The sequence below is a fragment of the Trachypithecus francoisi genome, unplaced genomic scaffold (assembly GCF_009764315.1).
Source record: "Trachypithecus francoisi isolate TF-2019V2 unplaced genomic scaffold, Tfra_2.0 Lachesis_group4, whole genome shotgun sequence".
Classification (NCBI taxonomy): domain Eukaryota; kingdom Metazoa; phylum Chordata; class Mammalia; order Primates; family Cercopithecidae; genus Trachypithecus; species Trachypithecus francoisi.
This window is the reverse complement of record NW_022681469.1, coordinates 124,965,724-124,991,494: the sequence shown is the minus strand read 5'-3', so window position 1 is coordinate 124,991,494 and position 25,771 is coordinate 124,965,724. Positions and strand designations below refer to the sequence as shown.

Sequence of the window (25,771 nt, the reverse complement as noted above, 5' to 3'; positions counted from 1 at the left end):
AAAGTGACACTACCGGCCAGGCGCAGTGGCTCACGCCTGTAATCCTAGCACTTTGGGAGGCCGCGGCGGGTGGATCATCTGAGGTCAGGAGTTCAAGACCAGTTTGGCCAACATGGTAAAACCCCATCTGTACTAAAAATACAAAAATTAGCTGGGTGTGGTGGCGCACACCTGTAATTCCAGCTACTAGGGAGGCTGAGGCGGGAGAATTGCTTGAACCCAGGAGGCGGAGGTTGCAGTGAGCCGAGATCTCACCGCTGTACTCCTGCCTGGGTGACAGAGCAAGGTTCCATCTCAAAAAAAAAAAAAAAAAAGATACATACTTAAACCAATAGGGGAATTGCCAGAGTATTGGTAAATTATAAAATTTTTAGAGACGTATGCATTATATGAATGGTTTCACCATTCTAGAGTACACGAGATATGCAGGGTTGACAGCAGATGGCTGGGTGAATAGGAAACCAGACTGGTGGGTGGCTTTTTTTTCCTTCCAAGAATCTAAAGTGAAGGGAATATGTTCCACTCTCTACCATCCCAATAAGTCCCTGCAAGTTCACGAGTATACTTGGAGCTGAACAGGATGGAAAACTGTTCACCTGATATCCTGAAACGCTGAGACAAGCTTCTGCAGCACAGCTGTGGGTCTTGCCTATCATGGCCCAAGCCGACTTCCCATCTCCGCATGCTCTGACCATCTCGCGACTCTTTATCTCCACAGTTTGACATGCAAAGGATAACTCTGGAAGAGTTGAAGCACATTCTCTATCATGCCTTCCGAGACCACCTAACGATGAAGGACATTGAGAACATCATTATCAACGAGGAAGAGAGCCTGAATGAGACCTCGGGGAACTGCCAAACAGAGTTTGAAGGAGGTAGGTGCCCCTGCTGCCGTCCCCTCCCCAGTCCGGGACAGGCCAATGCACCACATTCTCTATATGAAAAACGTGTTTACACATAGGCTTCTGGGTTGATGTGGCCTTGTACCGAAGCCAAAAATTCAGGACTGAGGTTAAAGATCTTTTTTGCTAAGATGTGGTGGGTTTCATTTTCTCCGCCTTTTTCCTCCAAATTCTGCATTTTTTGCAGAATCTCCCCTGACCCTGTCCTTTCTCTGAAGGCTCTCTGAGGTCTGTGTGTGAGTGGATGTGTGGTTTTGTGCTGTTTGCCTTTTCTTGGCTGTGGCTGTATGGGGCGATGCAAAGAGCCTATTTTGGCTGTCCAGCAAACTTGGGTCGACCCCGTTGTGTGAGCTAAGGCAAAGGACGGACCTTCTCTGTGTTTCCTCATCTATAAACATCAGGGTGATTATACCTACTTCGCAGAATTCTTAGGAATGGATGACCTGTATGTTCCCAAATGCACTGGCCAAAAAAAAAAGAAAAAAAGAGCAGGGACAGAGTCCTCTCATGAACTTAACCAAGTAGTTACAGAAGAAATAAGGTTCTCTGGAGGCCAAAAAAGAGGCCCATGTAAGGTTATATATTTTTTTATTCATGAAAGCAAATTTAAAGAAAAAAAAAGAGCCTACTGAATCTCCTAATCGGTAGAGAATTCCTGAGAAGCTAAAGGATTTAATCCTTCTTTTCAATTTTGAAAATCAGAGTGGCTTTAATAGCCCTGATGTATAGAAAAAAATTTTTTAATTACATTAAAACATATAGCAGGCTATCAGCGACTTTTCTGTTCAATGCTGACATTTCTTAAGGAGGTCAAATTGTTTTTTCTTTTATTATTATTATTTTTTGAACATTTAAATAAGTCAGTATACATAGTTTGGAAGCTGTCACATAGATGCCAGAAGGATATATTTGGTTGCCTGGTCTTGTAGCTGTCTCCCTTTGAGCCAGTGAGGGCTATGGAGGGAGGCTATTGTGCTTGGGGCTGAGCTGGTCCCAGGCACCAGAACTGTCCATGCAAACCCAGGCTCCCATCGGTCCTGTCTTGGCTGAACTGCTGCATCATGGAGCCAGCATTAAATGCCACGACAGGAGGGAACAGGAGATGGCCTCTACTCCAAGGTTGCAAACAGTGGGAGAGAGGGAGTAGTGGAAACTGCTGCAAAGCAGAAAGTGATGATCTCTTCTGGAGCCACTCAAATTTAAACACTGCAAAAATGCCACGTGCATCAAACAAAACCCAGTTGTGGTCCTGAAGCTGCCTTGGTCTCCTTGCTGTGACAATGGGGTGATAGCATCAACGACTGTATTTGGAGTGGGAGTCACACTGATCTTATAAGGGTAGGATGGGGTGGTCACAGCCAAGGCCATTTCCAGCAGGACATGCAGGGGTCTTGCGAGGGTTAGGAGGGATGAGGAGGGAAGAGATTGGGAACTGAAACTTGGGAAAACAGCAGACCTGGCCTTCCCAGTCCATCTCGCTCTGGGCTGACAGACGATGTGAGCCCCACACAATGAAAGTATGTGGGACTCAAGCCCTCTACTGCTAGTGAGCACTCTTGAGATGGGTGAAGAAGGGTATTTTTGGGCATCATCACATTTTCCACAACAGCCTTTGCTGGTGGATCAGTGTTTTGTTCAGGGAAATGTCATAGATCTTAGTAATTTGGGAAAGGTCAGGCTATCCTGGGAAATAATCTAAATTCTAAGTAAGGCCTTTTTATTTCTCAAAACCTTATACATTAATCAAATAAACGCCTGACAAAGGGACTACCAAAGAGAAGCCTTGCTGGGTTTCCTTTAATGATTTGTCAATAGCTTATTTATAATTCATGTAATATGATTAATATATAACAAATGATCATTAATAGCAATTATAATATTTATCAATAATAATGCGAGTATTAATAATTATGTTTATTAATAATGTGTATTGATTGTTATAAAATAATTATTAATGTTTATTAATAATTATTACCATAATGGTTAATAATGTTAAGCCACTTAGTGCAGTGCCTAGACTAATAATTATTACCATTATTAATTGCCATTAATAACTATTAGCCCAGGTACTGCACTAAGTGCCTTAACATTGTTAATTAACCATTATGGTAATCATTATTACCATAATATTTAATAAACATAATAACTATTATGGTATTATCTAACTGTGGTTAGGTACCTAACCATCACCTAACCAATAACTATGGTAATATTTTTGTTTTGTTTAGTTTTGTTTGTTTTTGAGACAGAGTCTTACTCTGTCACCCAGGCTGGAGTGCAGCGGCACGATCTTGGCTCACTGCAACCTCTGCTTCCTGGGTTCAAGCAATCTTCCTGCCTCAGCCTCCCGAGTAGATGGGACTACAGGTGCCCGCCACCACGCCCAGCTAAGTTTTGTATTTTTAGTAGAGACAGATTTTCACCATGTTAGCCAGGATGGTCGCAATCTCCTGACCTCATGATCCACCCGCCTCGGCCTCCCAAAATACTGGGATTACAAGCATGAGCCACCATGCTCAGACTAATTTTTGTATTTTTAGTAGAGACAGGGTTTCACCATGTTGGCCAGGCTGGTCTTAAACTCCTGACCTCAAGTGATTCCCCCTCCTCAGCCTCCCAAAGTGCTGGGATTACAGGCATGAGCCTGTTAGTCCAGGTACTGCACTAAATGATTTAAAATTCATTATCTTATTTCATTTTAAAAAGCTGTTATTTTGTAATTTGCACGTTGCATTCTTGTATGACCTCTGGGAACTTCATTACATAATCCCTTTTGCATATTTTTATCTCAGAGAAACTTCTTTAAAACATTATGTCAGGGTTTTTTGTCCCCCAGACACAAGCTCATTGATTTGTGTTTAGTTTTAAGAATCAAGCATGATCAAAGTCATGGGTGAATATATTTAATGCTCACAGGCCTTTCCACATGCAAGAAAGAGCCTCCCTGATTGCATTTTGGGCAGAGGTGTCTAGGAAGAGAATATTGAAGCCCTGAGTGTACCTGCTCAGCATGCTAGGACTAGAGGAGTTTGTCTGAGACCCTGTGACTCGCCTGAGACCCTTCACTTCCATATTGCTCCCATATCCACAAACGGGCCTGTTGGCACTTTGAACCTTTCCCTTCTTCTATCAAGACCTGATTGCGCAGTTGCATTACTTCCACCTCCTAAATCTCCCTCTCCTCCTCCCAGCCTTGAGCCCTTTGGGGCCTCCCCATCTCTCCCAAACTGTCAACTCCTCCCTGTCCTCTTTTGCCCTTAGCCTAACCTGCATGCCTTACCCAGTTACATCAACCATGCCCTGGCTGACATCTTGTTACAGGACCACCAGGTTCTTATGCCCACTGTTCGATAATAGACCAATACACTGAGACAGCAGGGTTTACAGCAGAGAAATAGTTTAATGACAGTGGGGTAGCTGAGCAAGAAGACAGGAGGAATCCATTCCTTGAGGAGTGTTGAGCTAGGGTTTTTAAGTGGATTGTGAAGGGCAAGAGACTGAAAAATTGGGGTTGTTGATTTGATGAAACCATCAGGATGTGGAAACTGCATTCTTTGGTAAGTCAGCTCCCTATGGGGTAATTTCAGACCGTCTGACATCAGTAGTCTCATTGATATGTAGAACCTAAAGAGTATCTCAAAGGGAAAACTTAATGTTCTATACTGTTCAAGTTGTTATCAATAGGGCAGTTAAGGGTAACTACAGTGGCTCACGTCTGTAATCCCAGCCCTTTGGGAGGCCAAGGTGGGTGGATAAACTGAGGTCAGGAGTTTGAGACCAGCCTGACCAATATGATGAAACCCCATCTCTACTAAAAATACAAAAATTAGCTGGGCGTGGTGGCATGTGTGTGGAATCCCAGCTACTCGGGAGGCCGAGACAGGAGAATTGCTTGAGCCCAGGAGGCGGAGGTTGCAGTGAGCCAACATTGTGCCATTGCACTCCGGCCTGGGCAACAAGAGTGAAAACTCCGTCTCAAAAAAGGGAGGAACTATAATCATGTGTGTGTAGTGTGTGTGCACCTGGCTTTCTTTTTCATTAATTTTAATTTTTTAAGTTCTGGGGTACATGTGCAGGATGTGCAGGTTTGTTACACTTAAATGTGTGCCATGGTGGCTTGCAGCACCTATCAACCCATTACCTAGGGATTAAGCCATCATGCATTAGTTATTTTTCCTGATGCTCTCTTCCCCATCCCCCACCCCCAACATGTATTCTCATTGTTCGGCTCCCACTTATGAGTGAGAACATTCAGTATTTGGTTTTCTGTTCCTGTGTTAGTTTGCTAAGGATGATGGGTTCCAGCTCCATCCATGTTCCTGCAAGGACATGATCTCGTTCCTTGTTATGGCTGCATAGTATTCCATGGTGTATATGTACCACATTTTCTTTACTCAATCTATCAGCAGACGGTGTGACAATTCCTCAAAGATCTAGGACCAGAAATACCATTCAACCCAGAAATCCCATTACTAGGTATATTCCCAAAGGAATATAAATCATTACATTATAAAGAACTATAATCTTATAATAGGGTCTATGTGATTCTGGGGCAATAGGCAGCAAATGCCTATGAGGAAGCGAGTTGGAAAACAAGCTGACCTCATGATCAATGCTGAGTGTGCGGCAAATTTGGTTTATTTTTGTTTCTTCCTGCCTTTCTTCCTTGATTAATTTCCTAAGGTTTACAGGGGCAGAATGGTTCAATCTCAGATCCCTGACTCACTCTGTCTGCTCCCTCCATCGCAAGTCTTGATCAATCTAGCACCTAACTGTGAAGGGCCAAGGTGGTTTCCTTTATTTCTTCCAAGTGATGAAATTCTTTTGTCATTAAACTGAATCCTCCTTGCAACCCCACACGACCAATGAGAGGGAAAGGAATGGGCTGGGCCTCTTCCCTCTGCCCCAGAACGCACCCACTCAGGTCTTCTCTACTTTTGCTAACCCACCCCTCATCCCTGGGAAGTTCTTTCCTTCTGCTCTCATTAGATCTAACAGGTAATCACACCAGTTAGGAAGGTCTTTGCCATCAGAAGGTGGAAGAGCACATCTGCCTCTTCACCAGAAACTAGGAGATGGGCAAAGAAACAGACATTTTGTGGCAGAGATGGAATTTAAAGAATCCCACATCAGAGGGCTGGGAGCTCAGCAGAGCTGGAGGTGGGATTGAGATCTGGAGCGTGGAAAATGTTTCAAAAGGCTGCTGCGGGCAGCACAAGGGACAAGGACTCAATTCGAAATTAATGGGAGGACTTGAAAATGCCATCAGCGTCCTTTTATTTTTTATTTTATTTATATATTGTTTTGATACGGAGTTTCACTCTTGTTGCCCAGTGCAATGGCACGGTCTCGGCTCACTGTAACCTCTGCCTCCTGAGTTAAAGCAGTTCTCCTGCCTCAGCCTTCTGAGTAGCTGGGATTACAGGCATGTGCCACCACGTCCTACTAATTTTTGTATTTTTAGTAGAGACGGGGTTTTGCCATGTTGGCCAGGCTGGTCTCAAACTCCTTACCTCAAGTGATCCTCCCAACTCAGCCTCCCAAAGTGCTGGGATTACAGAAATGTGCCACCACACCCAGCTAATTTTTGTATTTTTAGTATAGACGGGGGTTTTGCCATGTTGGCCAGGCTGGTCTCGAACTCCTGACATCAAGAGATCCTCCCACCCTGGCCTCCCAAAGTGCTGGAAATACAGGCATGAGCCACCACACCCAGTCGGTTTGTTTATTTGTTTGTTTGTTTTTATTTTGTTTTATTTTTGAGACGGAGTCTCGCTCTGTCACCCAGGCTGGAGTGCAGTGGCATGATCTCGGCTCACTGCAAGCTCCATCTCCTGGGTTCACGCCATTCTCCTGCCTCAGCCTCCCAAGTAGCTGGGACTACAGGCACACGCCACCACTCCTGGCTAAATGTTTTGTATTTTTACTAGAGATGGGGTTTCACCGTGTTAGCCAGGATGGCCTCAATCTCCAGACCTCGTGATCTGCCCATCTTGGCCTCCCAAAGTGCTGGGATTACAAGCATGAGCCACGGCACCTGGCCTATTTATTTATTTATTTTAATAAAATAAAGAGAGTCCTGCTCTGTCACCCAGGCTGGAATGCAGTAGCACCACCACAGCTCACTAGAGCCTGGAATTCACAGGCTCACGCAATCCTCCTGCTTCAGCCTCCTGAGTAGCTGGGACTACAGTTGTGTGCCACCATGCCAGGCTAATTTTTTTACTTTTGTAGAAACAGGGTCTTGCTGTGTCACCCAGCCTGTTCTTGAACTCATGGCTTCAAGTGATCATCCCACCTCAGCCTCCCAAAGGACTGAGATTACAGGTGTGAGCCACTGTGGCTGGCCCATGTTATAGCAATGATTCTATTTTTCATTTGTCTGAATTTTGGCTCTGATAATTTTACTAAGGTGTTCGGACAGTTTTCATTAAGTCAGCAATATTGACTATTCCTTCTACACGAATGAAAGAATAAAGAATAAAGAAAAAGATAAGACCCCAAAGATTGTGGCACCTTTGATGGGAAAGGTTTTAGTTTTGGTTTGATTTTGTTATCTTTACTTGTTTCATTTTTAGGTCAACACAAACAACAGACACACACACACATATACACAAATACACAGCCGCTCCAATAAGCCAGTCTGCCTTATCTTTGTGGTGTGAGAACCCTGCAGTCACATAGAAGCAACAACTTTTTCATTGTCTCCCAAGGAAGGGACAAGAAGAAATGGGATGAAACTCCAAGCTGGATACTGGGCAAGCCTGACTGGGTGCAGTGGTTCCTTCCTGTAATCCCAGCACTTTGGGAGGCTGAGGTGGGAGGATCACCTGAGGTCAGGAGTTCAAGGCCAGCCTGGCTAACATGGCAAAACCCTGTCTCTACTAAAAATACAAAAATTAGCTGGGTGTGGTGGCAGGTGCCTGTAATCCCAGCTACTCAGGAGGCCGAGGCAGGAGAATAGCTTGAACCCGGGAGGCAGATGTTGCGGTGAGCCGAGATTGTGCCACTGCACTCCCACCTGGGCAACAGAGTAAGACTGTCAAAAAAAAGAAGGGAAGTCTTCCTGACCTCTCCAGAAAACCCTGTGTCAGGGGCTCACATTGCATATAGAACTAATTTTCCTAGAGCACCAAAAGGAGTTCCCTACAGAAACCCTTTTGAAGGCAGGGAGCAGGCTAGAAGACCTTAGCTCAGGGCTTCCAGATGGAAAATCACTCAAACTGAGTCAAGTGCTGACCACATTGCATCCGTGATGCTGGGTGCTTTGTGCATATGAATTCATTTTGCCCCTCTGGATTCAGGAACTCTCTGGCATTACATACTATTAGAACTTTATATGTCCCCAGACTCATGAGAATATTTGGTTAAAAGCATGACTTTCATGCACTCCCAGTCTCTCAGATATCTCTGAATCCCCTAATTACGATAAAATATGCTTGATATACTTTTTTCTTTCTCTCTCTTTCTTTCCTTCCTTCCTCCTTCCTTCCTTCCTTCCTCCTTCCTTCCTTCTTCCTTCCTTCCTTCCTTCCTTCCTTCCTTCCTCCTTCCTTCCTTCTTTCCTTCCTTCCTTCCTTTGGAGACAGGGTCTTGCTCTGTCACCTAGGCTGGAGTGCAGTGGCGCGATCTCAGCTTACTGCAACCTCCATCTCCTGGATTCAAGCAATTCTCCTGCCTCAGCCTCCTGAGTAGCTGGACTTACAGGCGTGTGCCACTACGCCCAGCCAATTTTTGTATTTTAGTGCAGAAGAGGTTTCACCATGTTGGCCAGGCTGGTCTTGAACTCTTGACCTCAAGCGATTTCCCATCCTCGGCCTCCCAAATTGCTGAGATTACAGGCGTGAGCCCCCGTGCCCAGCTTGATACACTTTTGTGTTACTTGTCAATCTTTGTGTCTTAATTTTTTGGAAAAATGACCATAGCCTGGCAACATAGCAAGACCTCTTCCTTACAAAAAGAAAAATTTTTAAATTAGCCAGGCATGGTAGCGCATGCCTGTAGTCTCAGCTATTCGGGAGGATGAGGTGGAGGGATCACCTGAGCTCAGGGGTTCGAGGCTGCAGTGAGCTATGATTGCACCAATACACTTCAGCCTGGGCAGCAGAGCAAGACCCCAACTCTGAATAAAGAACTTACCAAGCCCATATCCCCATAACAGGTTGGACATTTAAGTATGTGTTTACTGAAAGTACTTATTCACCATTTGTGCTGAATAAGGGAGTTTTTAAAGATGTTTTGCCTCAGTTCCACTCATATTAGGCACCAGACATTCTTGATTTTAGAGATCATAAGCTCAACGACACTGAGACGAATTTATATCTTATTATTTGGTTCCAGTTGCTGGCATCTATGGAATTCAGTGATCTTTGTGGTTGAATCATCTATTTGCCGGTCACCAGATTCTTATTAAGTACTCCCATGACACATTATACTATCTATTAAGGTTGATAGTGCTTGCTTCCAGGATATTTACTGTTTAATCCATATGGATGCAGTCCAGGAGGAAGAGGGTGGAAGAGAACTGTCACGCATGCCTGCCAAGTGCTGGTCATTTATTAGGTTGGTGCACAAGTAATTGCACTATTTGCCATTAAAAGGAATGGCAATTTTTTTTTTTTTTTTTTTTTTTGGACACAGTCTTGGTCTGTCGCCCAGGCTGGAGTGAAGTGGTGTGGTCTCTGCAACCTCCACCTCCTGGGTTCAAGCAATTCTCATGTCTCAGCCTCCTGAGTAGCTGGAATTACAGGTTTGCACCACCACACCCAGCTAATTTTTGTATTTTTAGTAGAGACGGGTTTCACCATGTTGGCCAGGCTGGTCTCAAACTCCTGACCTCAGGTGATCCACCCACCTCAGCCTCCCAAAGTGCTGGGATTGTAGGCGTGAGCCACCGTGCCCAGCAATGGCAAGTGTTTTAACGGCAAAAACCACAATTACTTTTGCACCAACCTAATATTAACACATTGCATTGACCCCTCTGCATGGCCCTGAGAGACAAGTTCTGTTGCCATTTTCGTGTAAATGAGGAAACTGAGGCGCCAAAAGTGAAGTCATTTTTTCCAAGTCAAATGATGGCTAAGAATTTTAACCTGCAACCTGGGCAACATGGCAAAACCCTGTCTAGGTAGGTAGGTAGGTAGGTAGGTAGGTAGGTAGGTAGAGAGATAGATAATTGACAGGTAGATAGATGATAGATAGATAATTGATAGGTAGATAGATGATAGATAGGTAGATACATAGATAGATAGATTATAGATAGATGATAGATAGATAATAGATGATAGATAAATGATAGATAGATAATAGATGATAGATAGATAGATAGATAACCAGGCGTGGTGGCAGGCACCTGTAGTCCCAGCTACTCAGGAGACTGAGGTGGGAGGATCACTTGAGCCTGGGAGGTTGAGGCTGCAGTAAGCCACAATCATGCCACTTCATTCCAGCCTGAGTGACAGAGCGAGATCCTGTCTCAATGTTTTTATAAAAAGAATTTCAACTGGATAAAGAAAATGTGGTACATATACACCATGGAATACTATGCAGCCATAAAAAGGAATGAGATCATGTCTTTTGCAGGGACATGGATGAAGTTGAAAGCCATCATCCTTAGCAAACTAACACAGGATCAGCAAACCAAACACCACATGTTCTCACTTATAAGTGGGAGTTGAACAATGAGAACACAGGGACACAGGGAGGGGAACATCACACACCGGGGCCTGTCAGGGGGCAATGGGAGGGAGAGCGTCATGATAAATAGCTAATGCCTGCGGGGCTTAATACCTAGGTAATGGGTTGATAAGTGCAGCAAACCACCATGGCACACGTTTACCTATATAACAAACCTGCACATTCTGCATATGTATCATGGAACTTAAAATAATAATTTTTTTTAATTGCTGAATCAAAACAAAAGAAAAAGAATTTTAACCTGGGTCTACTTGTCAATGCCCTGCCCTGGCATCTTCAATGGTCACCCTGGGTCATTCACGTGGGCTTAGGCATTTCCAAGTCTTCATACAAAATGGTGTTTCATCACCCATACTCATTTTCCATTTCATCACCGACGAAAGCATATTATATTTGGAAGTTGAGTAGAAACGCAGCAAGATCTGTGTGTGCGCCCTCTCAAGACACATCCCCCAAGTGTTGTCCCTAAATGGAATACCAGCTGTCAGATTTTTCTAGACATTCTGACAACAGGCACGGGAGAGGCAAGTAAAGCGAAATCACCAACTGGGGAATAAATAGTTTCTGTGAAAGACAAGGCAGAGCTCTTCTGAATCACTCAGCACTTCCATATGATGGACAAAAGAAACAAGTGGCAAGGATGGTGACACAAGCCAGGCAGCCCCAGGAAGCCCCCTGGGGAAGAGGTGTGGATTCTGTGCCAACTAGCTGTGTGACCCCGGGAAAGTTGGTTAACCTCTCTGAGCCTTATTTTCCTCATCCATCCCATGAAAAGGCTGGATGATGATGGTCATATTTAGATACAGAAACTTCTGGGCTCAGTGGAAGGTCAGAAGGAATTTTGCAGCCAAATCCAAGGTTCTCAGCGCAGTCCTACCTGCTGAAGTCACAGCGTTCCTGTCGGGCCATCAAGTGCACACCTGGATGGGGAGACCTGCCCATCACCGGGCCGTGCACGATGGTTCTCTCCTGCCCATCTAAATGAAAAAGGTACAATATGTCATCAACGCCATCTGTTCCCAGTCCTCCTGTGCAGTGAATTTCCTGAAATAAAACCTTTCTCCTTGGGTGGACATAGGAGGTTAAGGAGCTGAGGTCAGTAGCCAGTGGTGAGACAGAGGACAGTTTTCAAAGAGATTTGGAACTTCAGACAAAAAGGAATTTTTCTTCTGTTTGGGGACCCTTCGCAGCAAACCTGTAGGAAGCAATGAGATTCTGAAACACAAAATAGAGACCCAGCTGGGCACAGTGGCTCATGCCTGTAGTCCCAGCACTTTGGGAGGCTGAGGCGGATGGATCACGAGGTCAGGAGTTCAAGACCAGCCTGGCCAACATGGTGAAATCCCGTCTCTACTAAAAATACAAAAAAAAAAAAAAAAAAAAGTTGGTCATGGTGGTGGGCACCTATAATCCCAGCTACTTGGGAGGCTGAGGCAGGAGAATTGCTTGAACCCCAGAGGCAGAGGTTGCAGTGAGCCGAGATCACACCATTGCACTCAAGCCTGGGTGACAGAGCAAAACTCTGTCTCAGAAAAAGAAAATAAAAATAAAAAGACTCTTATCGGCCAGGCATGGTGGCTCACACCTGTAATCCAAACACTTTGGGAGGCAAAGGTGGAAGGATCACTTGAGCCCAGGAGTTTGAGACCAGCCTGGGCAGCATAGTGAGACTCATGTTTACAAAAAAAAATTTTTTTTAATTAGCTAAGCATGGTGCAGTCCCAGCTACTCAGGAGACTGAGACAGGAGGATTCCTTGAGCCCAAGAAATCGAGGCTGCAGTGAGCTATGATCATGCCACTGCATTCCCCCTGGGCGACAGAGTGAAACCCAGTTTCTAAAAATAAATAAATAAATAAAAGATAGTTTCAGTTGCAAATAAAAGAAAGCCAACCGAGATTCTTTTAAACTAAAAATCACTGGCTCGGCCGGGCACGGTGGCTCACGCCTGTAATCCCAGCACTTTGGGAGGCCGAGGCAGGCGGATCATGAGGTCAGGAGATCGAGACCATCCTGGCTAACACCATGAAACCCCGTCTCTACTAAAAATACAAAAAACTAGCCGGGCGTGTGATGGACGCCTGTAATCCCAGCTGCTCGGGAGGCTGAGGCGGGAGAATGGCGTGAACCCAGGAGGCGGAGCTTGCAGTGAACGGAGATGGCACAACTGCACTCCAGCCTGGGCGACAGAGCGAGACTCCGTCTCAAAAAAAAAAACAAAAGAAAATCACTGGCTCAAATAATGGGGGAAGTCAAGCGCGTGAACTTTGTGTGGCCTGGACTCAAAGAGTTCAAGCAACATCTCTCTCCTTTCTCTCTCTCTCTCTCTCTCTCTCTGTGTGTGTGTGTGTGTGTGTGTATGTCTCTGTCTCTGTCTCTCTCTTGCCTGCTGTCTGCCTCTCCCTCTCTCTGTCCTTTTTAACTCCCTGTTAGCTCCGTTCTTGGGCAGACTCTGTCTTCACAAGGCCTCAAGATTTTCTCTCTCAGGATCTGTCTTCATCCAAAAAGGAGCGCCAGTCAAACCTGTTTAACTCAGGTGCCTACTGTAGAACAATCTTTGGGTACGACACCTGGACAACCTGGTTTGTGATGGTGGAAAAGGTGAAGTCAGGAACTGAGTTCCACTAGATGGAGTGGTGCAGGTCCCAAGCACAAAAGGTGAATTTTGTTATTAGAACAAAGGGTAGGGCTTCTAGAGAGACAAAAACAATGCCTGGCTACTGTACCAGAGTCCATTGTAGGACTCTCAAAGCAAAACACAGCTGTCTGGGTCTAGCAAACCTGAGATGCAGGGCATGAGATTTTGTAGGGGAGAAGAGACCAGCTCCCAGCCCCACAAGTCAGCATGACTTATCTTCCTCTTAAGAAAAGCATCATGAAACATACCAACCTCACTCTTATTCCATAGAAGCCACATCCTCCATCTCTTCCTTTGGGTTTTGTTTGGGTGCCTGGGCATTTTTGATATCATAGGTGTATACAAAATTCTCTTTCAAAAGCTCTTAGTTAGTTCCATTTTAGGGTGCATAAGTAGCCAATTTTGTAGAATCATAAAATATCAGAACTGGAAGGATCGCAGAGCAAAAATAGCTCCCAGGCCTGGTGGCTCTGGTTATCCTAAGAATCACCTGAGCTGGGATTGCTACTGTTTTGTTTTTTAACTTCCCTGCACCCCCAGCTCCCTGACAAAAATAATATGACTTCTGTCGGTCTGTCATGGAGCAAGGAATCAGAATTTTCATGGCTCTGATTTGCCTCATTTGGAAGCTGGTGTCTCTGAAGACGTGCAGCCCAGCTCCCAAATGTGGAGATTGAAGCCAGAGGGATTATGAACCTATTGTCTCCAGGGCCATGGGCTGATGAGTGGCAGAGTCTCTGCAGATGACCGTCTCCAGGAGAAAAGCCAAGAACCACTGCCTGTCATTTGCCGAGTGGAGCAGTGTGAATGGCTGTTAAAATAAGAGAGGAAAAGAAACACTCCAACAGTCTGTCGCTAGAGCTTGCACACCCAGGTCTCGCTGAGGCAGCCACCAGTCTGTTGTGCATGAAGCCTGTGAACAAGCTTGCAGGAAAACAGGAAACTCTGCCTCTGTGTCCTCCCGCGGCAGCCTCCTCAACTCACGTTTCATTCCCAAATACTTTCTGAGCTTCCACTGTGCCAAGTACTGTGCTGAAAAAGAGCCCAAGATTTAGTGGGAAGATAGAAAACATCACCAGCAGCATGACATATTCAGTAAGAGACAAAAAGGTCAGTTCCTTAAAAAAATGAAACAGAGGCTGGGCGCAGTGGCTCAAGCTTGTAATGCCAGCACTTTGGGAGGCCAAGACTGGCGGATCACGAGGTCAGGAGATCGAGACCATCCTGGCCAACATGGTGAAACCCTGTCTCTACTAAAACTACAAAAAAAAAAACCTAGCCAGGCGTGGTGGCGGGCACCTGTAGTCCTAGCTACGGGGGAGGCTGAGGCAGGAGAATGGCGTGAACCCAGGAGGCGGAGTTTGCAGTGAGCCGAGATCGCGCCACTGCACTCCAACCTGGGCAATAGAGCCAGACTCTGTCTCAAAAAAAAAAGAAAGAAAGAAAGAAAGAAACATAGGCTCGACGCAGTGGCTCACACCTGTAATCTGTACTAAAAATACATAAAATTAGCCGGGCGTGGTGGCGGGAGCCTGTAATCCCATCTACTCGGGAGCCTGAGGCAGGAGAATCATTTGAGTCCGGGAGGTGGAGGTTGCAGCGTGCTGAGAACACGCCACTGCACACCAGTCTGGGCAACAGTGTGAGACTCCATCTCAAAAAAAAAAGGAGGGGAGGGGAGACTATATAACCCAGTAATTCAACTTCTAGGTTTGCACCCAAGAGAATTTAAGACATATGTTGACATGTAAACATGTGCATGGATGTTCATAGCAGCATGATTCATAGTAACCAAAAGGTGGAAGGAAGCCAAATGTTTATAGCTTATGAATAGATAAACAAAGAGTGATATATTCATACAATAAACTATTATCCGGTCATAAAAAGGAATGAAGTACTGATAAATGCTACACACAGCTGGAGGAACCTTGAAAAATTATGCTAAAAGAAGTCAGACACAAAAGGTCACCTACCGTATGATCTTATTTATTTGAAAGAGTGAGAGTAGGCAAATCCCTAGAGACAGACAGTAGATTAGCGTTTGCCTGGGGTTGCAGAGCGATCGGAATGAGCAGTGACTGTTAATATGCCTGGGATTTCTTTTTAGGGTGATAAAATGCTCTGGAATTAGGTAGTGGTGACGGTTGCACAATCTTGCGAATATGTTAAACGCTGCTGAATTGGACCTAATTTTCGAACAAGGGCCAATTTTATGGTATGTGAACTACATCTTAATTAAAAATAAATAAATCTTGAAAGCTAGATCATTACAATGAATAAATACAAGGAGCAGGCCCTTTTATAGAGCAGGGTGTTCAGAAGAAACCTCAGAGGAAAGAAAAGTTTGGGCTGGGCCCCAGAGAAAAAGAGGGAAGATGGCCGGGCACAGTGGTTCATGCCTGTAATCCCAGCACTTTGAGAGGCCAAGGCGGGTGGATCACAAGGTCGAGAGATCGAGACCATCCTGGCCAACACGGTGAAACCCTGTCTCTACTAAAAATACGAAAATTAGCTGAGTGTGGTGGTGTGTGCCTGTAATCCCCTCCCTGCTACTCGGGAGGCTGAGGCAGGAGAATCGCTAGGGAGTTGGAGGTTGCAGTGAGCCAATATCGTGCCACTGCACTCCAGCCTGGCAACAGAGTGAGACTCCATCTCAAAAAAGAAAAGAAAAGAAAAAGAGGCAAGATCAGTAGGCACCACTGATCTGCATTGAAGAAAATGAGAGACCTGCTTGGCTGAACAGAGGTGGCTGTGGGGAGGGAAGGGGAGGAGGGTGGTCTAGGAATAGAGCCGGGAAGTGGGGAAGAGTGAGCTGTGGTCTTCTGTGCTGAGCTTAGAGGATGGAACAGGCTTCTCCCATCAATGGGGGCCTTTGCAGGAAGCCTGCAGGGAAAGGTGAGTCTAGCTGCAGTTCTGAATGACTTAATGAAGGAAGAGATGAAAACAAAGATTTGGAGCATCTGAGGTAGTCTCAGCCTTGTGCTGTAGGTTGCAGGGAATAGGATGAAAAACCAGCAGGGGTTTCCTCCTGTCCTCAGGGGATGCAAGAATGAAATCTTGTATTTCTCTGGCAATTTACAGTTGGATGTAGCTTTCACTTTGATTAGCTCATTGATCTTTGAAATAATTCTTGAGATGAGCAGAGCAATTATTAGCTCCTTTTACAGAGAGAGAAACTGACGCTGGCAGAAGTTCCTTCACTTGTCCAGGGCTCCTAAGCGGCAATTAGGGGAAGAAGTCAGATCTTGGACTCACAGTTTTTCCCAGACTGACCTATAGTCTTCTATTACAGACTTCTAAATAATAGACAGCTAGTGTAAATAAATACGCAAAAATATAGTACAATGCAAATGTATGATAAGCTTCAATAATTACCAAGAAATGCATAAATTAGTGCCGTGTTCTGTCCACCACACCCGGCGTTTGAAGTGCATTTTCTTTGGAACTATGTATTGCTATGCAGGAAACCAAGAAGAATTTGTACACGAGTTTTGAACCTGGGTATTACAGTAAGCTCTTGGCTCAAATCCCACGTCTACCCTTTCCCAAATGACCTTGAACTTCACTTATTGGAATTCAGGCTCCTCACGCAGTAAATGAAGACGACACACCCATCACATATGAGATCTGCTGCTCTGTGACCTCTGTACATAGAACCAACAAAGCTCTTAACACAGTACCCAGCCCATTGAGGCTGGTGTTCAATCAGGAAATAGGAACATTTAAAAGGCATATACAAGGGAGCTCACATTCATGGGGCACAATTTTCCAGTTTCTTCCTATATGCATAATCTCCACAAGAAGATAGATCTTTTGTTTGTTTGTTTTTGGGTTTGTTTGTTTGTTTGTTTGTTTTAGACAGAGTCTTGTTCTGTCGCCCAGGCTGGAATGCAGTGGCGCAATCAACCTCTGCCTCCTGGGTTCGAGTGATCCTCCTGCCTCAGCCTCCCAAGTAGCTGGGATCACAGGCACACCACACTATGCTCAGTTAATCTTTTTTTTTTTTTTTTTTTTTTGTAATTTTAGTGGAGATGGGGTTTCACCATGTTGGCCAGGCTGGTCTCAAACTCCTGACCTCAGGTGATTCACCTGCTTCAGCCTCCCAAAGTGCTGGGATTACAGGTGTGAGCCACCACACCCAGCCCAATAAGATAGATCTTATTATCCCATTTTATGGATGAGAAGATTGAGGCCTAGCGAAATTTACTTGCTCAAGGTCACACAGAGAATCATGATCCAGATATTGCTCTGGCTCCAAAGTCATTCCTCTTTGCTTAGCCACACAATTTATGATGATGTCAGAATGCAGTATAAAATGATTTTCATCAAAGCACAGGGTACTGACTCAGACTAAGGTCTATTTCAGAGCTGCCGCGATCCACTAATGATCTAGAAGCTCCTCTCTGCTTTTTTTATTTTTTTTATTTTTTGAGATGGAGTTTCACTCTTGTTGCCCAGGCTGCAGTGCAATGACGCAATTTCGGCTCACTGCATCCTCCACCTCTTGGGTTCAAGCAATTCTCCTGCCTCAGCCTTCCTGGTAGCTGGGATTACAGGTGCCCACCACTATTCCCAGCTATTTTTCTGTATTTTTAGTAGAGATGGAGTTTCACTATGTTGGCCAAGCTGGTCTCGAACTCGTGGTCTCAGGTGATCCGCCCACCTCAGCCTCCCAAAGTGCTGGGATTACAGGCATGAGCCACTGCACCTGGCTCTACTCCTCTCCGCTTATAGGACATTGATCTAAATTCTCCAGGCAATTGCTTGGTCCTTATCTCTCCCCTCCTACTGCTTGGATGGATTTTTAGATCAAAGTTGCAGCTCCCCTCTCCTGGGGGATAATCCTGTTGCTGGTAACGTTGTTTCCTGGTTGACCTTCACAAAGAAGGGCTTCAGCAAAAACTTTCTCCCTCAGCCCAGTCATGCAATGTTTCTCTTCCTAAAGCTTTCACGAGCCCTCAAGATGGAATGGAAAAGGGCTACCTTCGGAAACATTTCCAGGCGAAGAAGCTGCTCAGAATAAATTAGCCAGAAAGCGTTAGGATATGCTACTTCCACATTCTCGTCTTATTTTCTGCTTTGGCCCTTTCCTTCTTAAATGCCACCTCCTTTTTCCTTCCTGGGATTTGGCATCTTTGTACGTTTGCCTACTGATGAGATAAAGCCCATCTCTACCCCAGGAATATTGTCTTCCTCCAGGTGAGAACTTGTAAGATTCTGAGACCCACACCTAAACAGCATTATTCTTAGTAGCAAAAGGTGGAAGCTTGAATCAACAAGAAGAAAGCTGAGCCACAGATACTTTAAATCACCCCAGGGAAGCAGAAATCAGTGGATTCAGAAGGAATAAAGATAACAAGATGAGACCTAAGAGATGATGGTGAAAGAATTCACAAGCATCATATTGGTGAGGAGGCTGGGGGCTGCGGCTGGGTCACTGTAAGTCAGATCTTAGACTTACAGTGTGTCCCAGGCTCACCTATAGTCTTCTATTACAGACTTCTAAATAATAGACAGCAAGAGGCAAGAGTAAATAAATACACAAAAATATGGTACAGTGCAAATGCATTATAATCTTCAATAATTATCAAGAAACGCATGAATTAGTGCCAGGTCACAGTTCTGTCCACCACACCCAGCATTTGAAGTGCATTTTCTTGAAGCCTGGCTTTCTGGAGACACCTTCCTGCTCAATGCCATTTTTTTAACTTTTATTTTAGGTTCAGGGGTACATGTGCAGTTTGTTCTATAGGTAAACTCGTGTCACCGGCGTTTGTTGTACAGATTATTTCACCACCCAGGCACTAAGCCTAGAACCCAATAGTGATTTTTTTCTGCTCCTCTCCCTCCTCCCACCCTCCATCCTCAAGTAGGCCCCAGTGTCTGTGGTTCCCCTCTTTGCCTCCATGTGTTCTCATCATTCAGCTCCCACTTGTAAGTGAGAACATACAGTATTTGATTTTCTCTTCTTGTGTCGGTTTGCCAAGGATTGTGGCCTCCAGCCCCATCAATGTTCCTGTAAAGGATGTAGAAAGCAGTGTGACGATTCCTCAGAGAGCTAGAAACAGAACTACCGTTCGATCCAGCAATCCGATTATTGGGTATATATCCAGAGAAATATAAATTGTTCTACCATAAAGATACATGCATGTGTATGTTCATTGCACCACTATTCACAATAGCAAAGACATTAAATCAACCTAAACGGTCATCAATGGTAGATTGGATAAAGAAAATGTGGTACATAAACATCATGGAATACTACACAGCCACAAAAAAGATCAATACCATTTTTAGAGATCCTTTGACAAGCCCTTGGGATCCTTTCTCTTGAAGAAAGTTGTTTGTCTTTGGAAATATGGCCAGCTTCCTACTTCTTCCCTGTTATTAATATTACCAGGAACTTGGATGAGCCACTTAACATCAAGGGAGAGAGCTATTTGAGCTTGAGTGATTTTTACATTCTTTAAAGGCATGTGGATACCACCTTGACCTTTTTCTTTTGCTATGCAGTCTTCTTTAACAGCTGAATGTAAAGAGCCGTCTTCTTCAACACCCCTGATTTAATGTCAACAACAACAACACATGCACGCGCGCGCACACACACACACACACACACACACCCCTCCTGTTTCCAGCAACTCCATCCTACTCCGGGCCTACTGAATCAAAAAACTCCAGAGTGGGTGTCTAGCAATTGCTTAATTGCCTGGAGAGCTTATTAAAACACAAATTCCGAACCTCCTGTGATTCAGTAATTCTGCAATAGGGCTGAGAATCTCATTTGTATCAAACTCTCAGCTGGCACTGGTGCTGCTGTTTCAGCCAGTTGCTCTGGAGTAGGTGGCTTCCTGCCGACCTCCAGGGCACAGATGTCTCCTCTAAGCTAATTGGGGAACCGTGCACCACTGCAGGACAGAGGGCAAGGGAGAAAGTGTAGAGGAAAAGAAGGAGACAGGAAAGACATTCTGACGTCCACTCAGTTTCCCTGAGGTAATGCAATGCCTGGGATCCCTGATGCACTTCATCAAAGTGCATCTTTGCTTCTTTCCTTCTTTCTTTCCTTCTTTCCTTCTTTTCTTCTTTCTTTCTCTTTCTTTCTTTCTTCCTTTCTTTCTTTCTCTTTCTTGTCTTCTTTCTTTCTTCCTTTCCCTCCTTCTCTCTTTCTTTTTCTCCTTTCTTTCCTTCTTTCTCTTCTTTCTTCTTTCTTTGTTTCTCTTTCTTTCTCCTTTCTTTCCTTCTTTCTTCTTTCTTTACTTCTTTCTCTCTCTTTATCTTTCTCCTTGCCTTCTTCTTTCTTTTCTTTCTTCTCTTTCTTTTTCTTTCTTTCTTTTTTATTTCTTTCTTCTTTCTTTTGTTCTTTCTCCTCCCTCCCTCTTTCTTTTCTTTCTTTCTTTCTCTTTCTTTTCTTCTTTCTTTCTTCCTTCCTTCTCTCTTTTCTTTCTCCTTTCTTTCCTTCTTTCTCTTCTTTCTTCTTTCTTTCTCCTTTCATTCCTTCTTTCTTCTTTATTTCTTTCCATCTCTTTCTCTTTCTCCTTTCCTTCCTTATATCTTCTTTCTTTCTTTGTTCTTTCTTTTCTTTCTTCTTTCTTTTCTTTCTCTCTTCTCTTTGTTCTTTCTCTTTCTCTTTCTTTGTTCTTTCTTTCTCTCTTTCTCTTTCTTTTTCATTTCTTTCTTCTTTCTTTCTTTTGTTCTTTCTCTTCCCTCGCTCCCTTCCTTCCTTCCTTCCTTTCTTCTTTCTTTCTTTCTCTTTCTCCTTTTGAGCTTGAGTGATTTTTACATTCTTTAAAGGCACGTGGATACAACCTTGACCTTTTTCTTTTGCTATGCAGTCTTCTTTAACAGCTGAGTGTAAAGAGCCATTTTCTTCAACACCTCTGATTTAATGTCCCCAACAACACACACATGTACACACACACACACACACACACCCCTCCTGTCCCCAGCAACTCCATCCTACTCCGGGCCTACTGAATGAAAAACTCTGGAGTGGGTGTTCCTTTCTTTTTTTCTCTCTTTCTCTTTCTTTCTTCTTCTTTCTTCTTTCTCCTTTCTTTCTTTGTTTCTTTCTCCCTTTCTCTTTCTCTTTCTTTTTTTTTTTTTTTTTTTTGAGGCAGAGTCTTGCTCTGTCGCCCAGGCTGGAGTGCAGTGGCCGGATCTCAGCTCACTGCAAGCTCTGCCTCCCGGGTTCACGCTATTCTCCTGCCTCAGCCTCCGGAGTAGCTGGGACTACAGGCGCCCGCCACCTCGCCCGGCTAGTTTTTTTTTTTTTTGTATTTTTTAGTAGAGACGGGGTTTCACCGTGTTAGCCAGGATGGTCTCGATCTCCTGACCTCGCGATCCGCCCGTCTCGGCCTCCCAAAGTGCTGGGATTACAGGCTTGAGCCACCGCACCCGGCCTCTCTTTTCTTTCTTTGTTTCTTTCTCTTTCTCTTTTGTTTCTTTCTCTTTCTCTTTCTTTTTTCTTTTTCCTTCTTTCCTTCTTTTCTCTCTTCCTCTCCCCGCCCCCCCCCAGCCTTGAGCAATCCCCACTTCCCCAACTTCAGCAGCATCTAAGCTCTAATGGAGGGCTTGTTAAACACAGATAGGGGCCCCCACTCCCAGAGCCTCTGATTCAGCAGATCTGGGGTGGGGGCTGGACAAGAATCTGCCTGTTTTTTTGAGACAGAGTCTTGCTCTGACGCCCAGGCTGGAGTGCAGTAGCATGATCTCAGCTCCCTGTAACCTCTGTCTCTGTCTCCCAGGTTCAAGCGATTCTCCTGCCTCAGCCTTCCAGGTAGCTGGGATTACAGGCATGTGCCACCATACCTGGCTGATTTTTGTATTTTTAGTAGAGATAGGGTTTCACCATGTCGACCAGGCTGGTCTCAAACTCCTGACCTCAGGTGATCTGCCCACCCCAGCCTCCCAAAGTGCTGGGATTACAGGTGTGAGAGCCACCAAACCCAGTCAAGAATCTGCATTTTCAAAAACCTCTCAGTGGCCAAGCATGGTGGCTCATGCCTGTAATCCCAACACTTTGGGAGGCAGAGGCAGGAGGGTGGCTTGAGCCCAGGGGAGTTTGAGATTATACTGGGCAACATAGCAAGACCCCATCTCTACAAAAATGAAAATTAAAAAAAATTAGTCAGGCACAGTGGTGCACACTTGTAGTTCCAGCTACTCAGGAGGCTGAAGTGGGAGGACAGCTTGAGCCCAGGAGGTTAAGGCTGCAGTGAGCTACAATAGTACCACCACTCTCCAGCCTGGGAGACAGAGCAATACACTGTTTCAAAAAAAAAAAAAAAAAAAGCTGTTAAGCTCTCAGCAATGGGGATGCTGCTTGTCCAACAACCCCACTGTAGAACCACTATGTGTATGTCTGAAATAATGCAAGAAGTCGCTTACAGTGATTTGACTAGCAAAACCCAAAAAACCGTCCAGGAAAGGTAAGTTGCACCCAGCTGATCACAGAGATGTAGGGAAGCATCTGAACTTCTGCTCTGTTTCTATCAGCTGCAGAAATGGATACAGCAATCACTGGATGATGCCTTTTATGAAACTTACTCTGAAATGTCCCATATTTCCTGGCTCTGAAAGTCATTCTAGCTCTATTCTATCAGAAAGCTTAACATCACATCCATCATGGTTCTTTTTCTAGAAGTTTCCTCATTTCATACCTTTCACCAGAAGGTGTTTTATATTATGCAGTCTGCTTGGTAACAGTCCCATAAGTGCCTGTCAACTTGATTTGACCAGTCTCATCCTATAGGACTCACTGCTGGCCTGTTGAGGAAGAGTTGCAACCTATCTCACTGTGTCATTTCTCTCTTCTGTCTTCTCCCAACCCCTCTTCCCTCCTCCCACACCTGCTCCTCCCACCACCAGTGCATTCCCAGAAGCAGAACAGACAGACCTGTGTCCGGAAGAGCCTCATATGCGCCTTTGCTATGGCCTTCATCATCAGCGTCATGCTGATTGCAGCCAACCAGATACTCCGGAGCGGCATGGAGTAGCAGCCTCCCGCCAGCCACACTGTGTTGCAGCTCACCGCGCATGTGCATGCCCTGCGGGCAGACTCTTCCTCCATACAGCAGACACGGACCTATGGACTATGGATGGATGCGGACGATGGAACCGTTCAGTAAAGAACCCAAGGTTGAGTGCAACTGAGGTTGCACTTCAGCTTCATCTCCTTGGCAGGGACACTAAAGGGCTGTCTTCAGTGCTTTAATGGTTTTGTTTTCTAATGCAATAAATAGCCAGGATTTCCAAATTACTGCTTCAACCATCAGTCATAACTCTAGAGAAAAACTTCATCTTCATCTCGGAATTCCAGCGGCCATCCAGGTATAATGATGAGAGAGCGAGAGAGGCATGAACACACAGTCACCTCCACTCCCCATTCTTTCAACTCAAGGGTCAACAGGACACTCTCTGCTGAGGTCAACCCTCGGTTCCAAGAGGCTGACTTCTGGGTTGCCACAGAAGAGAGGGCTTTCCATCCCACCCTGGCTTCCTTCCTCCACCCAGTGGAGACCCCCCAAGGCATGAGGGGAAAGCCATTAAGTGGGGTGCAGCCCCTGGTGGTCTTTAGCTGCACCCCTCACTGCTTCCGTTCTTACTGCCTTTTCTAGAGGACTGCCATTGGTAGAGCTGGGGTGCTCTCAGTTTCCGTTGGCACTTGGCTTTCTGTTCCTAGAGCCCATCCCGCACCAGCATTTTGGAATCTGCAGAGAGCCTTTCTCCCAGCTTTGCCGCCTGTGCTGCCATTAGAGAAAAAAAAAAAAAAGAAGCGTAATCGTGGGCATCTCTATCACATAGACAGATATATATATTTGGCTTCTTCGTGTGTGACGTCATTCTTCCCTAATCGCTTACACCTAACATAAGCTTGTCCTCCCTCCCACACTCATCCCTGCTTCTTTGGGGCAGAGGTGAGGCAGGTTGAGGGGGAGGGGACTGAGACTGGCAGTGAGGTTTTGACACCCACACCCAGCCATCTGGAGTCATGGAGACCCACCACGTCTCTATGCCAGATGACCTTTGTAAGTTAAGGTCCTTGTGCATCTTACCTTTCCCTTACCTTGGAGTTAGCTTTGTTAGTTAGTCTTCCCCAGCTAAAAAGAGAAATGCAATCCAAAATGGAAAGATGGAGAGATCAAACGACTGTATTTTACATAAGATCTTCTGGCCTTCACATTCTGCAACTGACTTATTTTCAGGAGGTGGGGGGAAAAGATGTTTATGAGTTTAGCCAACAGAACAGGTAATTTACTCCTGCCTGCAGAATACTTTCGTTGGGGAAGGTAACTGAACCAAGGATCTGTTTTCAACTCCATTCCAAGTCTGTAATTTCCTGACTTTTCCTAGATGTCAGCCACTACTATGAATTCAAGCTTGTGTAGTCAGATTAGCCAGTAATCTCTAGATGTAATAGTTCCCTTTGTACTTTTCCAAGCTCAGGTCTTTATTTTGTAATGGAATTACCTTGCTCCTACTTCTTTTGATTACATCCTAAAACTACATGCTTCCCCCCTTTCTTCCAGTATCGAGCCACCGGAAGCTTTCTTGTCTCAGTGCAGTGGGTAGGGTTTTTGGTGCATTGTGTGTTCCTGATCTCCCTCCCTGTCTTCCCGCTCAGCTTTCTCCCTACTGCCTTCTCAGACTTGGAGCACCCAAGGTCTCCGATGAGAGTTTTCTTATTCACCTCTGCAAGTGCTCCTGGCAACAGCCTGGGGGCAGCTGTAGAAACTTTCCCTTTGTGGGAGAGTGTGAATATTCCTGATGAGCACAAGTAAAACTAGGGTTTGAGCCATAGTATGGAGGAGGGAGGAGATGTAAGCTCTTAAGAGCCTGGGGGATTGCAGGTCCCTCTGCAAAACTTCCTGGAGTTCAGCCCAGCAAGGCTAGACCAAGGAGGCAGCAACCTGCCTTTCCCCCTTACCTGCCCTGCTGCCTGCACACTGCATGCCTGCCCCTTCTGTCACTCCCGTTGGCTGACTCACCACTGTCCCCTTAGGATTGGAATTCTGAACTAGAACAGGTCCAAATGCAGAATACTAACACATCAAACAACCTCATCCTTAATATCTGCCCTGGGCAGTTTGCCCTTTCCCAGCTGGATTTGGATGGGAGGGCAGAGCAGATCTTGAAGGGATATATTTCCCTATCTTTCCCTAACCCCTGAACCACCAAACCACGTCCTCCTGGGGATAGGGGTGCAGGACCCTAAGTAGACTGGGTAGAAACCCCAGGGATGATTCTTCAAAGCCCCCTCCCCCATGAGAGGGGCCTGAAATGCCGCAGCTGAGGCTGGTCTTCAGGGCAGAAAATGAGTACTTCTTTTTTTTTTTTTTTTTTTTTTTTTTTTGTATTTTTAGTAGAGACGGGGTTTCACCGTGTTAGCCAGGATGGTCTCGATCTCCTGACCTCGTGATCCGCCCGTCTCGGCCTCCCAAAGTGCTGGGATTACAGGCTTGAGCCACCGCGCCCGGCCGAAAATGAGTACTTCTTCGAAGGCGGCTTTTCTGCAAGTTCTTCTGCCTCCTGCTGGA

At 45.2% G+C, this 25,771-nt stretch overlaps 1 protein-coding gene across 4 annotated transcripts in view; it reads left to right on the top strand.

The window, feature by feature from the left end:
• Nucleotides 1-25,548, top strand: part of CALN1 (calneuron 1) — a 674,755-nt gene extending 649,207 nt beyond the window's left edge. For 3 of the 4 annotated variants that reach the window (XM_033193351.1, XM_033193349.1, XM_033193350.1), the window contains 2 exons: nucleotides 719-875; nucleotides 23,103-25,548. In XM_033193351.1, coding sequence (XP_033049242.1) covers nucleotides 719-875; nucleotides 23,103-23,230 — 285 coding nt within the window. In that variant the 3' untranslated portion in view covers nucleotides 23,231-25,548. The remainder of the gene's footprint in view (nucleotides 1-718; nucleotides 876-23,102) is intronic. The other variant, XM_033193348.1, reaches the window with a different exon arrangement.
• The last annotated feature ends 223 nt before the right edge of the window (nucleotides 25,549-25,771 follow it).